Source organism: Penicillium brevicompactum (genome assembly GCF_028827555.1).
Source record: "Penicillium brevicompactum strain IBT 35665 chromosome Unknown utg000007l_segment0_segment0, whole genome shotgun sequence".
Lineage (NCBI taxonomy): Eukaryota > Fungi > Ascomycota > Eurotiomycetes > Eurotiales > Aspergillaceae > Penicillium > Penicillium brevicompactum.
In genome coordinates this window covers 1,027,946-1,042,332 of record NW_026623210.1, presented here as the reverse complement: position 1 = coordinate 1,042,332, position 14,387 = coordinate 1,027,946, and the positions used below count along the sequence as shown (strand labels likewise).

At 50.0% G+C, this 14,387-nt stretch overlaps 6 protein-coding genes across 6 annotated transcripts; 4 read left to right on the top strand and 2 right to left on the bottom strand.

Moving 5' to 3' along the window:
* Positions 1-343: 343 nt before the first annotated feature.
* On the top strand, positions 344-1,888 carry N7506_011164 (MFS transporter; the record flags this gene model as incomplete). The annotated part of the gene is made up of 4 exons (XM_056960457.1): positions 344-559; positions 685-1,086; positions 1,155-1,493; positions 1,541-1,888. The coding sequence occupies 4 exons, from the start codon at positions 344-346 to the stop codon at positions 1,886-1,888; spliced, it is 1,305 nt and encodes a 434-aa protein (XP_056806612.1).
* A 712-nt stretch (positions 1,889-2,600) lies between these two features.
* Positions 2,601-4,851, top strand: N7506_011163 (uncharacterized protein; the record flags this gene model as incomplete). The annotated part of the gene is made up of 4 exons (XM_056960456.1): positions 2,601-2,966; positions 3,023-3,396; positions 3,450-4,116; positions 4,171-4,851. The coding sequence occupies 4 exons, from the start codon at positions 2,601-2,603 to the stop codon at positions 4,849-4,851; spliced, it is 2,088 nt and encodes a 695-aa protein (XP_056806611.1).
* Positions 4,852-5,101: 250 nt separating this feature from the next.
* Positions 5,102-7,416, bottom strand: N7506_011162 (beta-glucosidase; the record flags this gene model as incomplete). Its single annotated transcript, XM_056960455.1, has 5 exons — positions 5,102-6,395; positions 6,448-6,610; positions 6,658-6,907; positions 6,956-7,178; positions 7,232-7,416. 5 exons carry the CDS (start codon positions 7,414-7,416, stop codon positions 5,102-5,104), a joined length of 2,115 nt encoding a protein of 704 aa, XP_056806610.1.
* A 2,309-nt stretch (positions 7,417-9,725) lies between these two features.
* N7506_011161 (sugar porter family MFS transporter) lies at positions 9,726-11,529 on the top strand (the record flags this gene model as incomplete). Its single annotated transcript, XM_056960454.1, has 6 exons — positions 9,726-9,750; positions 9,800-9,851; positions 9,905-9,980; positions 10,033-10,746; positions 10,803-11,093; positions 11,152-11,529. 6 exons carry the CDS (start codon positions 9,726-9,728, stop codon positions 11,527-11,529), a joined length of 1,536 nt encoding a protein of 511 aa, XP_056806609.1.
* A 538-nt stretch (positions 11,530-12,067) lies between these two features.
* Positions 12,068-12,571, bottom strand: N7506_011160 (ester cyclase; the record flags this gene model as incomplete). The annotated part of the gene is made up of 2 exons (XM_056960453.1): positions 12,068-12,385; positions 12,452-12,571. The coding sequence occupies 2 exons, from the start codon at positions 12,569-12,571 to the stop codon at positions 12,068-12,070; spliced, it is 438 nt and encodes a 145-aa protein (XP_056806608.1).
* A 343-nt stretch (positions 12,572-12,914) lies between these two features.
* N7506_011159 (NAD(P)-dependent alcohol dehydrogenase) lies at positions 12,915-14,005 on the top strand (the record flags this gene model as incomplete). Its single annotated transcript, XM_056960452.1, has 2 exons — positions 12,915-13,132; positions 13,231-14,005. The coding sequence occupies 2 exons, from the start codon at positions 12,915-12,917 to the stop codon at positions 14,003-14,005; spliced, it is 993 nt and encodes a 330-aa protein (XP_056806607.1).
* Positions 14,006-14,387: the final 382 nt, after the last annotated feature.

Sequence of the window (14,387 nt, the reverse complement as noted above, 5' to 3'; positions counted from 1 at the left end):
TATTTCCCGATTGGTGGAGAATTAAACATCCCAAATGACCTCGATTCCTTTCGCATTACCCTTCTCTAACCTTGGAAACACCCTCAAGATGCACTCGATGAACACCAGATGATGAAACCAATCAGATCTATGCGCTATGAAAGAAAAGAATCAGGGTTGACGAGTGCCGAAGTTCTACCGAAGAAGCATTTTGACGAATGCGGGGCGTCATTGTCCCCTCATGTATAACCCCGATGCACTAAGGAGCTCTCTCCGCTTTGCATCAATACTTTCCCCAAACATCACTGGCAAGACATCTACTTGGTCGTAATCTTGCAGTCATCGAGGGACAGCTTCATACACCATGTCAACAACCTGTGTCGTACAAGAATCACATGGAACGAGCCTCATCGCACTTGAGGCTTCGCCTCATGGCCAGCAGCTAGATAGCTCCGCAGCACCTAACGGAGAAAGCTTTCCTAAGTTAGAGACATGGAATCAGTCCCGCCGCAATGTTCAGCGGACATTGGCGACATTCTGGTGTTTTATGGTTATGGGTGCAAATGATGCCGCTTATGGTGTGAGTTGACAATCCAATATCGATTGACTAAGATTCATAGCTAACTAATGCATACTGAAGGCTCTCATTCCATATGTAAGAAGACCTCCCCCGGTCGGTTTTCACTAATCTCATCCGTCACGCAGTTAGAATCCTACTATCACCTGTCCTACACAATTGTTTCTCTGGTGTTCTTATCACCTTTGGTTGGTTATACGGTTGCTGCTCTTCTCAATCATCGCATCCACAGCACATTCGGCCAGCGGGGTGTAGCTATCATTGCGCCATTGAGCCATTTGATCGCCTATGTTATTAGCTGTGTCCACCCACCCTACCCTGTACTGGTCGTTGCATACATCTTCGCAGGGCTAGGCAACGGCCTCGAAGATGCCGGTTGGAATGCATGGATAGGTAACATGGCGAATGCAAACGAGCTACTGGGGCTGCTGCATGGTTTCTATGGAGCCGGTGCAGTGCTGAGCCCGTTAATCGCAACTTCCATGATTGCCAGGGGCAATATGCCGTGGTACTATTTCTATTATGTCATGGTGAGTGAACAAATTCCAATGACTGATGTCCCTGGATTAATAGTTAAGTGGCATGTGCGGTGGTCGAGCTATTGGTGTGTGGAGCATGCTTTTGGAATGCGAGAGCTGCCGACTTCCTCGCAGCGAACGTACAATCCGCCGAAGAGAACCGACAAGGCGGGTTGAAGCGCGCACTATTCAACCGCCCTTCCGCCCGAGTGACATGGCTATGTGCCCTCTTCTTGTTGGGATACGTCGGAGTCGAAGTCGCACTCGGTGGTTGGATCGTGACCTTCATGATCCGAGTTCGAGACGGTAGTGCTTTTGCCAGCGGTATGACTGCCACTGGATTCTGGCTTGGAATCACAGTGGGACGCATAGTACTAGGATTCGTGACACCACGGGTGGGTGAGAAGATTGCTATTTCGGTAAGTACACACTGCATTGCATACATGATCCAGCCTGATGTCCCCAGACATACATTCTTTGCTCGATTGCCTGTGCTCTGATCCTCTGGCTTGTGCCTCAATTTTATGCGTCGGCTGTAGCGGTTTCCCTCCAAGGATTTTTCCTGGGTCCGCTCTTCCCTGGAGTGGTTGTAATGGTGACCAAACTCCTCCCTCGACACCTTCACGTTACCTCGATCGGGTTTGTTGCTGCGTTTGGCGGCAGCGGCGCTGCTATCCTTCCTTTCGCGGTCGGTGTGTTAGCACAAGCAAAGGGAGTCAAAGTGCTTCAGCCATTTATCATCGGCCTGTCCGGTGCCATTTTGATAGCATGGTTCGGATTGCCACGAGTTTCCAAAGTCAGGCGGAATGAGTAAACGCGTGTTCACGTGGAAGACCAAATGACATGTGAAAGATCGTCAGCTTATCAGATCCGATCGGGTTTCCGACTGCATGCATTTGCGATTGGGACTCTCAGATTCTTCACGTGGGAGATCTTTTTTTCTTTCTTTCTCTTGTCGATTTCCTTAATTACCGAGTGCTGGTGCTTAGACGCGGCAAGGGGGAAAAGGGTACTACACCCGGAGGCAAACACTGCAAACTACTCCGTACAACTCACCTACATCTAGCCGAGGTCACAGGTCAGCCTCTTAGAATGTCTCAAGGGAATCTGGGCCGCATGACCCCTCAAGCCTTTTTGTTAACAAAAAATGTTGGATGATCTCGGGACTGGAAAAGCCGATGTAATCAACACACTGCTAGTTCCCCGGTACCCGCTACCCCATATCCCAACACCATGTGGGGAGCTTCTGAAAATCTTGGATCTTGTACTATGTAGGAGTTCAAAATTATCCAGTAGTATTTGGTAGACATACGTAAATATGTCGTAGACTAGAGTATACAACAAGCCGAAGGTGAGAAAGGCCATCGGGGAACGTCCCGCTTATCTGATTGGCCGACATTTCAGCCGAGGTTCTCTCCAAATCGAGAGCCTCGGCCACGGGAAACGTCACCTTTACCCCGGGGTTCATAACTGTCCCCATTCCGCACCAGGGTTCTGTTCCTCTTCACAATCAACACATCTTCACCATGCCATCTCCTCCTCCTGATTGGGTCAAGGCCCTCAAGCCCTCTGGCCCCCAAGGCTCCGAGCTCCTCCAAAAGGAGCGCGCACAGTCCAATGTGAATGTCGAGAGACTATCTGAGTTGCTCCACACTAAGCAGACACTGCAACGCCAAGAGCACCTCCTAGCTCTTCTCCAGCCCGAGAAGGTCTTCGATAAGTCACAGAACCACACACTGGGCCGTGTCGAGCGCCTGCAGCGGTCGCTCGGCAAGGCCAAGCGCCTCCAGCAGCTTGCGGAGCAGCACAAATGGTCCATGGAGGAGCTCCACGCCGCCAATGAATTGATTGGCGAGCCGACTCCTTATGGACTACACGCCAGCATGTTCCTGGTAAGTTGATTGCGATCAGTTTGACAAATTCCAGCTAACCGCCGGTTTCCGAATAGGTGACCCTCCGGGAACAAGGAACTCCCGAGCAGCACAAGCTGTTCCTCGAACGCGCTCAGAAGTATGAGATCATTGGTTGCTACGCCCAGACGGAACTGGGTCACGGATCCAACGTTCGTGGTCTCGAGACCACTGCCACTTGGAACTCCGACGATAAGACATTCACTATCAACTCCCCCACACTGACAGCTTCCAAGTGGTGGATTGGATCACTTGGTCGCACGGCCAACCACGCAGTTGTGATGGCTCAGCTGTTCATTGATGGCAAGAACTTTGGTCCTCACCCTTTCGTTGTCCAGGTTCGTGACTTGGAAACCCACCAACCCCTGGACAACGTCTATGTTGGCGATATTGGCCCTAAGTTTGGCTACAAGTGAGTATCAAATCTCCAAAATCGTGAGATTAATCTGCTAACGCCATCATCAGCACTATGGACAATGGTTTCCTGCTGTTCAACAACGTCAAGATCCCCCATGTTAACATGCTCGCCCGCTTCTCGTCAATTGACAAGGCCACAAACCACTATTCCAAGCCCGCAATGCCCTCGCTTGTCTTTGGTACTTTGACCTGGGTGCGATCGAACATCGTTCTGCAGGCCGGTGGTGTTCTCGCTCGTGGTGTCACCATCGCGACCCGCTACTGTGCGGTCCGCAGACAGTTCCAGGACCGCGACGCGGAACCGCACGCCGGAGAGAACCAGGTTCTCAACTATAAGATGGTGCAGGTCCGCCTCTTGCCCCTGTTGGCCTCTATGTACGCTCTACACTTTACCGGTCGCGGTATGATGCGCTTGTATGAAGAGAACCAGAGCCGCATGAAGGCTGCCAACTCTCCTGGCCAGGACTCTCGTGGCGCTGGCCCCGAGGAGCTTCGTGCCGGTGCCAACCTGCTCGCTGACCTGCATGCCACCTCCTGTGGTCTCAAGGCCCTCGCCAGTACCACTGCCGGTGAAGGTTTGGAGATTTGCCGTCGTGCATGCGGTGGCCACGGATACAGCAGCTACAGCGGCATTGGTCCCTGGTACTCCGATTATCTCCCCACCCTCACCTGGGAAGGTGACAACTACATGCTGACCCAGCAGGTTGCCCGTTATGTATGTTGCTCCTACACCCGTACTTGATTTTGTCCCAACTAACCTTTAATCTAGCTTCTGAAATCCGCCCGTGGAGTCCTAGCCGGCAAGTCGGCTGGCAATGATACCAGCCGCATCCTCCAGGCATACCTCGACCGACGTGATAAGGGAGCGTCCTTCGACGTGCTCGAAGAAGACAAGGACATCGTGGACGCCTTCGCCTGGCGTACCGCTCACTTGACCTTCGAGGCCCTCAAGCACCGTGACGCCGAGCAGCGCTCCTGGAACAGCCTCCTGGTTGACTTCTGGCGCCTGTCGACCGCCCACTCCCAATACCTTGTCGTCAAGAACTTCTACGAAGCTGTCTCTTCCCCACAACTCGCCGCCTCATTGGACCCTGAGACCAAGGGTCTGATGCACAAGCTCTTCCGCCTCTTCTCCCTGCACACTCTGGAGCGCGAAGCCGCCGAGTTCTTCGCCTCTGGTGCCGTCACCGTCCGCCAGATTACTCTGACCCGCACTACTGCCGTGATGAAGCTCCTCGATGACATTCGTCCTCATGCCGTTCGCTTGGTCGACGCATGGGCCATCCCCGACTGGCAGCTTGACAGCAGTCTCGGTCGCTACGATGGAAAGGTCTACGAGGATCTCTTCCGTCGGGCTAGCCAGGAGAACCCCGTCAACGATCTGACGTTCGACCCTTACCCCTGGAACTCGGCCTTGCTCAAGAACGAGCCTGCGAAGAGCAAGCTGTAAATTTCGGACTTACGTGTGATGTATTTTCTTCTGGTGTATTTTTCTAATGTGCTTGTGGACACAAACCATAGAGATATAAATTAGATCTCATAGAATGGACATGAAAAAAAAAAAATCCAAAAAATAAACTCGTTCCCATCCCAGGTCTCAAGTAAAGAAGTAGTAGTCAAACTTTGGACATACTAGGGCCTGCACACAACCATTCCGTCTGATACCTACCTGAAGGCAAGAACATTGGAAAGCTAGAGCTTTAGATCGTCAGCGAGGCGTGTATTGGCAAGTTTCGACTCGAATGGCCAATCCAAATGTGATATTCACCACGCTGAAGAGCCCATTGCTGGGCGTTGACATCCCAACTACTCAGGTCTCTGCGTGTCAACGAGAATGTAACCTCTGCAGTACTTCTACTGGACAAGAAGACCTTTTCGAACCCTCGCAGCTGGCGAATAGGACCATTGGGAATGCCAACGTACAGTTGTGCCACCTCAGCTCCGTCCACCAAGCCCGAATTGTGCACGGAAGTAGAGACTTCAAACAAGTGATCCCACAGATGCGGGTTACCTCCCTCCACAATAGGCTCCGCAGGGGGATAAATAGAGAAAGCTTGGTTTGTTTTCTGCACCTGCAGACCCGTGTAGTTGAAAGTTGTGTAGGACATGCCGAAACCAAATTCAAAGCGAGGTGTAATGTTTTTCAAGTCAAATGCGCGGTAGTCAATAAATTGACTCTCAGTGAAGTCAGACTGTGGAAAGCGCCAGTATTTGCCATCGGACTTAGACGAATGCAATAAATCTCCGTAGTCTTTCGAATTCTTGGCGACTGTGTATGGTAGTTTACCGGATGGGTTGGCTCGGCCATATAAGAGATCGACCACAGCACGACCTGAATCTTGACCAGGCAAATGTGCCAGTATCACTGCCGTAACGTTCTCGTTTTCTATCCAGTTTTCGACAATGCGGACACCTGCATTGTGGATGACAACCACTGTGTTGGAACACTTGCTAGCCACGTTCGTTATCAAGGTATCGGTGTAATCGTCGCTGAGTCCGGGCCGATCAGAGCCCTCGCTTGCGTAGCTGTTGACGAAGACCAAACAAACGTCAGATGTGGGGTTGATATCGGGATTCTGAGAATAGAAGTTCCACAAAACAGAGCTGCCATCTGAGTAGGCCTGGCGTTGAATTGCATCAATTGGGCTGTCTAGGTATGCAGCTGAGTTGGTGCCCGAGCCTCCGCCGACGTACAACGTGCTGTTTTGTACCATGGCAGTGCCCGAGGTAGGTGGAATTGCAACACCTAGGAGATCAGGTCCCGAGGCGTCGTATCCAAACACAGAAATCAGGTCAGGCGTTTTCAGTGGTAGTGTCGAGTTTGTGTTTTTAACAAGTACATGACCTTCAATAGCTCCTTGAAGCAAGGTGTCCCTCGACTCTGCATTCTTCCCCATCACCTTCTGGTGTGGTGCGTTGACATCAGCTGGCATGCCGATCCCTGGGTGTGGGATATTTTTGGCTTGATCGAGCTGGAACCATGTGGCCATTATGCTCAACTCAAGTTAGTATATTAAGTGAAGCTCAGGATTATTCTCGGACACACCGGGTTGCCATATCATCTAACCTGGAGGCCTCCATCGATCCATTGTTGATCGCGATTGTCAAGTTACCACCCCAAGTCTCGGTCGCCGGCATCATCATGTCCAAACCGGCATTGGCCGCAGCAATCCCAGCATGTTGCGCACCCCAGTCTGTGACAACGTACCCTTGCAGATGTCAGCTTGAGCAATTTCCGGTCCAAAGGACTTCATACCTTGAAACCCAAGCTCTATCTTGAGCAGCCCGTTGAGGGTCTTGCTGTTCTGACAACCGTATGAGTTATTGATTCGCTGATAAGAGCACATGATCGATACACTGCCAGCTAAGACAGCATCTTGAAATGGCCAGAGATAAAGCTCGTGCATGGTTTTGTCGTCAATATTTGAAGAGACAGCCGCGATATCTTGGTGCAGGTGATTCGTTTCCGGGTTCCGGTTTGTCTCTTGCTCGTTCGCAATGAAATGCTAGTGATCTGAGCACAAAATCTATTCAAAGTCAATTGAAGGACTCACTTTCGTAGAGGCCCCGACTCCTGAAGACTGCACGCCAACAACAGTTTCATAAGCAAGCGCTCCAGTCAGATACGGATCAGTTGAGAATCCTTCCCAGTTTCGACCGCCCTCGACAACGCGACCAAGAGGTCCAACGACGGGCCCTAGTAAGAGGTTGACACCCTTTCTGCGGAACTCGGCGCCCATATGAGCTCCTCGATTTCTCGTTAAGTCCTTATTCCAGCTGTTGATATGCTCTTAGTACCTCTGAACAGTCGCACAGAAGAGTGACCGTACCTAGCTCCGACGTGAATTCCACTGGGCCAGCTGCTCACATAGTCCGTTCCTCTCTGTCTGCCATCAGCATAGGGCTCTGATATCATGTGAGGCTGAGTATCGCACCAGTCCGTTGCTTGCATCTGCCAGGCAATAGCCAGGAAACCCGAGACGTTCGATGGGCGCAATATTTCCTGAGCAGCCATTTTCAATTGACGTGCCGGCTGTGAAGCCTACTTTTTCCTCTGGAGTGAGTTGCGCGACAAAATCTTTTGCCCTTTGATATGCTGATTCCCATCGCCCGGCCCCAGTGCCCTCAGCTGATCAACTCGATGGTCAGCGGACGCCAGGCAAGACAGAAACAGAGATACCGACGGCTTGGATACACTGGTGGTGACTGTCCGAAGAAATAGTCATCGTTTGTGACTTCCTCGGTATTCCCAACGGAACATAGAGAATTGCCGAGTAAGAGGGTAAAGACCAACAGCTTGGGTCCCATGATGCAGTTGAACTTAACGCAATCTCAGGGATTGTTTTAACACGGAGCTCTTTAGGCTCTGACAGCAGTCACACCTCTTCCTAGAATCCAACGCCTTCCTCGTCACCTTGTGCAACTCATGTGCTCAGGTCACCGAGTTATGTATTGGTGATGAAATTGCTGCTGGTCCAACTAAGATCAGTGATTTCATTCAAAGGCCATGAGTAACATGTGTGGGTAGCCACGTATAAACACCAAATCCACGTGTGGATTTATTCGCAACGAGACGCGACGGGGATTTCGCTAACATTCTCTACATTCCTCACGACACCCGCCCCCTTGAGTATGTTAAATGCCAATTCAAAGCCCTTGAAATTATGCGCAACGTTATTCAAACATGATAATGATAAATAGCGGGTGACAGTAGCGAGTTTTTGGAATATGGGAAGACCATAGAGAAGTCGCGGTCGTTGGGTTTGTGGTGTTGAACTATACATCGGAAATCGCCGCAACCTTGGAGGAATCCCCGCATTGTTATTCGTCTCCACATCTCGTTTATTTGTGGGGATGAATTGGTAGGCCACTGAGAGAGAAAATCGGCTAGACGTAGGCGAGCGCGCTCCCACCGTGGGTCTCTTTTTGAACTGAGCTCAGAATGGTCACCCAACAAGGAATTTCATATCATGTTGTCTTGACGATGCGGCTGTTTGAGATCACAGTAAGCGCCATCACGATGACATTTAACCCATTTTATGACGATGATCCAATCAGGGTTTCTTATTCGAAATCTGAGAGACTGTGCCCAGGTGCCAGCTCGAGATGTTTACATCAAGTCGTACTACTACTTAAAACCCCTGAGAATGCCAACAAATGCCCCCCGCCTCCACATTGAAACAAGAAGTAGAATTGGGGGCGAGTGATTTGAGTGAGTATGAGGACTAATTTACAAATATTCCAACGTTGTCCAGCTTTCTGGCCCAAGCAGCCGAATGGAGGTTCAGAAGGGTAATAACCCGGTGGTCATAGGGTCACATGTAACCTTATCAATTACCCGACCTTGTCAATGTCACTTGCAAGTAAATGAGCGAGATTGCCTCTCGCAATCATTTTCTGTGTTAAAGATGTGGCTGCTGATTCTGGTCCATGGAAAACGCCACCATCTCAAAGATAGCGCCATGGCCCGAAATTGACGGCAATGGCGTATTTTAACTCGTTCATGGCGCACCGAAATTTAAACCGATCACTAGAAGCCGACCCAGCGCGGAATTCAGCACATGAACCAAAGGCATTGAATGAGGAGTTTAGCAGTTCCTGAAGTTCACGAAAGGGGATCGGGAGTTCCCTCCAAGGCAGCCTGCATATGGCGTTACGCCGAGCACGGATACGATGTCTCCGTTTGATAACAAGTGGTGGAACATCCCGAGCTCACGATGACACCCGCTTGTTCTTCGCCAGCATGGTATTAGGGATAGTAGGTAGAGAGGGAGGGGGAGAGAGAGAACAAGCCGGAGTACCACAAGATCTACTTTTGAACCTCGTAATTTTCATTCCCAGATTCTAATGCATGACGTCGGTATGCCGATCCGTGCGAAACGGCCCGATTTCGTGTTTTTTTGAAGGAGAGTGAGACAAACAAACGAGAATAGGCAAAATGCAACTGGTCTCGGGGATGAATTATCCAGGACATTCGGCTAGAAGGATTATCATTGATATTCGCGCGGATAATTAAAGGTCTCGGTTAAAAGAGACCGGCTTCGGCCGCCATTCGAATGCCCCGACTGGCTCGTTGAGGCACCAGGCCCGCCAATGACGCCGTGTCCACCCCCGACTTTTGTGCCCCGGGATTTCTCCTCTCTCCTCCGCATTCGAGCCCCGTTGATCTTTCCCGCTCCGGGGTGAAACCCCCGGGCCCGAAGTCGTACCATGCGATCTTCCCTGGTGTCGAACTTCACGCATTGACCAGTGGATCCGATGGTACTTATAAAACGCCATGCCGCAAGCCCGGCTTTTCGATAACCTCATGGTCCAACTGCAATCATGTATACCATAACTAACATCTACGGTTTGTTGAGCTTCCAGGATTGAAGATCGATGTAACTAACATCTCAAAGTGCTTGCCGCGTTTGGCACCATCGGTGGTGCTCTATTTGGGTTCGATGTGAGGTTGGTGTTCACCGTTTCAACATTGAGAGATCTTTTACTGACCCAAATTCAAGCTCAATGAGTGCTTGGATTGGCGTCGACACATATAAAGATTACTTCGGCTCCCCAAATTCCAACCTTCAAGGTGGCGTACGTGATTTCGGCTGGTTGTTGTGGCTTTGAGACTGACATTCCTTCACAGATCACAGCATCAATGTCCGCTGGCTCATTCGCCGGCTCGATTGCAGCGGGTTGGCTGTCGGATATTCTCGGCCGTCGTTACGCATTGATGGTTGCATCTCTCGTCTGGATTGTGGGCGCTATGGTCCAATGTAGCGCTCAAAATGTCGCGCACCTGGTCGCCGGTCGTGTTGTCAGTGGACTGGCAGTTGGTGTGACATCTTCACAAGTTTGTGTCTACTTATCGGAGTTGGCACCCGCCCGGATCCGCGGTCGTGTGGTCGGTATTCAACAATGGGCGATCGAATGGGGTATCCTGATCATGTACTTGATTGCATATGGCTGCGTGGTTGGTGTGTCCGGGCCAGCTGCGTTCCGAATCTGCTGGGGTGTGCAGGCCGTCCCCGGTCTTATCCTATTTATCGCCTTGTTCTTTTTCCCAGAGTCCCCGCGTTGGCTCGCTTCAAAGGAGCGCTGGGAGGAGGCTCTGGATACTTTGGCAATCATTCATGCCAACGGTGATCGTCATGACCCGGCTGTGCAGGTCGAATTTGAGGAGGTTCAAGAGGCAGTGCGTGTTGCTCACGAGTCTCAGGATGTTTCTTTCTTGGCCCTGTTTGGACCTCGCGTTTGGAAGCGAACCATGTGTGGCATGAGTGTGCAAATGTGGCAGCAGCTGCTGGGAGGCAACGTTGCCATGTACTACGTCGTGTACATCTTTGAGATGGCGGGCCTGGTAAGTACATGCCTCAAACTTCAACTTGGGAACTTTTTACTTACCGTCATAACTAGTCTGGTAACACAACGTTGTGGTCCTCTGCCATCCAATATGTGATCTTCTTGGTGACCACTGGAGTCATGCTCCCCTTCATCGATCGTGTCGGCCGAAGAAACCTTCTCCTTATTGGGTCGGTCACCTGCATGGTAGTACACTTCATTATCGCTGGTGTCATGGCCAGCCGAGGCAATCCCGTATCGAATGTGAATGGTGACTACAACTTGACCTGGGAGATCAAAGGCAGTTCCGGCATGGCAGTCATTGCCTTTTCATATATCTTCACCGGAATTTATGGTCTTACTTGGGTACGTCACTACTTCCTCTACTACATCTGCAAAAGAAACCTGCCACTAACAATTTCAGGCTCCAACTGCGTGGGTTTACGCATCAGAGGTCTTCCCATTGAAATACCGAGCCAAAGGTGTCGGTGTTTCGGCTGCGACAAACTGGATTTTCAACTTTGCCCTGGCGTACTTCGTGGCCCCCGCCTTCCACAACATCCAGTGGAAGACTTATATTATCTTTGGTGTCTTCTGTTGCGTCATGACCTTCCATGTGTTCCTCATGTACCCGGAGACTGTAGGAAGGTCGCTTGAAGAGATTGACTTGGTGTTTGAAACAGACGTCAAGCCATGGCAAACTCACAAAATCGGAGATCTCTTTGGGGAAGAGGTCGAGCGCCGAAAGGAGGATGGCCCTAAAAAGGAGGCTATCGGTGCTGATCACCAAGAGGTGGTATAGATTGACGATAGACTTTGGACAACTATCACTATAGTGCTGTATAGATACCATTGCAATAGCACTACCATCTTTACGAATAACGAGAGAAAGTGTTTCAGCCTATGGTTTGCTGAGACTGTTTTACTGACTACTAATACTGCCTGAAAAGAGATTGTTGAACATTCGTTTGATTGGACAACTTTGGAAAGACGATTTTCCTCTGTCGCAAATCATGGACTCTCACGCCTGGTGTTGCATGCAGCGTATGCGGGTTTTACTTTCTGCGCCAAATTGCCTCATTATGCACAGGCTGGGCCTGGAAGTTATAGCTCCCAAATCAAACTAAGAGAATTTCCTTCCTGGCCTCGGCGTACTTACACCGATATTACGCCTAGGCAGTGTTGCAGGGCTACTCATTGCGTACTTGTTACAGCATCATACTGAAAATCTCATATCATGGACAAAATACTCAATTGAGACGGGTAGAAAGCGGATTACCACTGTCAACTATTGGCAAGACATCGTGAAGACCAATTCATCCCAAAGATCTCTCTTTATCTCAAACATGATTTCCCTCTGCATCGTACTTGACCTCTTTGCCTGGGTTAGGAGGAGCAACTAACCCTAGCTGCTGCAGAGCTGTCAGGGCTTGCTCTTCGCCAATCTCATCCACAATTTTTCCATTCTGCAATGTGAAAATGGTTGTTCCGGAGAAATAGACCTCCTTTCCGGTATTTGGCTGGCCGAGCTTGCCAACTGCAAGGTCGTCGAATTCACGGCCGGTGTGCTTGCCACCCCCAATCCAGCGGCCTACCACGTAGTCTCCCTCAGCAATGAGGGGGAATTTGTAGGCGTGGAAGGAAATACCCGGGAACGCCTGTTGACCATGAAAAGATTAGGCCTGATTAAGTCTGTCTCTTGGGAATTTGTCCTGTTCTCTTACCTCTCGAAACTCAAGTAGCATTTTCTTGGCCGCTTCTTTACCACGACGGGGACCATGCATAGGATAATCGACGACGAAATTGTCGGCGCAAACCTCATCCACGATGACGATATGTTTCATAGCATGATTTAGAATTGGCAAATCAGGCGGGGAGCTAGCTTTAAGAGCCGATAGCATTTAGCCTAGCGCCGGACGAGTCCGAATATGATTGGCTGATACCATGGCGGCTCCGTTAAGACGCAAGCCCTGGAGAGCATCGAGAAAGTTACCAAGCGGGGCGTTGATGTGATTGGTCAATTTGAGAACAACGTTCAGTTCTATATTTTCTTATCCGTCACCGCTGGGCATCATATTATTGGATATAACTGCGCAATGCCTAAGTTCTCATCGTAATTAAATAATTTCGCCTACGTAGCAATTTATCGTTGTTTTTAAGTAAGAGTTTTTATCAACCCATTCTAACATGCCGGAGTTTACTGTTTTCAAAGGCTCTGAGAATGGGAAGATTGTGGAACGTCAATTTCAATATTCCAACCCTGCTGAGAATGAAGTCCTCGTCCGAATCACTCATTCCGGTCTTTGTGGAACCGACGAGCATTACAGGCATGCCAACATTGTCCTTGGACACGAAGGGGCCGGGGTTGTCGAAGCAATCGGCACCAAAGTTGCGTCTCTCAATATGTAGGCTTGCATTTATCTTTCTACTGTTTATCTTTCAATTTGTTTTTCGCTATGCGCATTGATATTGATTATCCCTTAACTGACTTTCGTGTAAACAGAGGAGACCGTGTGGGCTGGGGTTATGGACATGGTAGTTGTCGTCAATGCAAGTATTGTCTGCGTGGCGAGGAACTATACTGCGACCAACGAAAGATCTATGGCGAGTCCAACGCCGATCAAGGATCCTTTGCTCAGGCGGCCATCTGGCCCGAAGACTTTCTCTACAAAATCCCGGATGAAATATCTAGTGCCGATGCAGCTCCCTTGATGTGTGCCGGAAGTGCAGTGTTTTCGCCATTGCACAAATTCAAAGTTGCCCCGACCGAGCGTGTTGGTGTGATTGGAGTGGGTGGACTAGGACATCTCGCCATTCAGTTCGCTGCAAAAATGGGCTGTCAAGTGGCAGTGTTATCGGGAACGCAGTCTAAACGGGATGAAGCGTTGGCTCTCGGGGCCACCGAGTTCTATAATTTCACGGATTCCCCTCCTGCGATGGAGCCTTTGGATCACCTCCTTGTTACATCAGCCAAGCAGCAGAATTGGGAAGCTATTTTCCAAATTATGGCCCCGGGAGGAGTGATATATGCTCTTACGGTAGATATGGATGAGATGAAGTTCCCCTATCTGCCCCTGGTTATGAAAGGTTTGCGAATCCAAGGCAGTCTGCCCGCAGCTCGAGGTAGCCAACGCGAGATGTTGCAGTTTGCTGCCCGTCACCGTATCAGGCCTATTGTGATGACCTTTCCGTTGAGTCAGAATGGAATTGAGAAGGCGATGGAGACACTTAAGGAGGGAAGAATGAGATACAGAGGGGTCTTGATCCGTGGCGACTGAATGTGGGATAGGAAACGTACAGCACTATATCACGCGAATGATGCAACTGATTTTGGATCATGGCGGTCTCTTTCTGATACATGCTTTCTTGTTAAAGGAATTATTTTATCGGTAATGGGGGGTGGAGGCTTGGAATCGCGCATAAAGAGGATATTTCGAGCGAATTGGCGACATGATCTGTAAGAGTACGTACCCGCATCGTATTGAGGATCTCTCGTGTCTGGGCCCGGAGGAGCCTCCTAGGTCAGTAATCCTAGTATGGTAACTGATAGGTGCAGTACGGAGTAAGTCTTTTGAATACAGCAGCAATCATATTCGGCTTAGCGTATCATATGACTAGGGTTGGAAATGGTATATTTCATCGTTATATAGAAGGCAATAC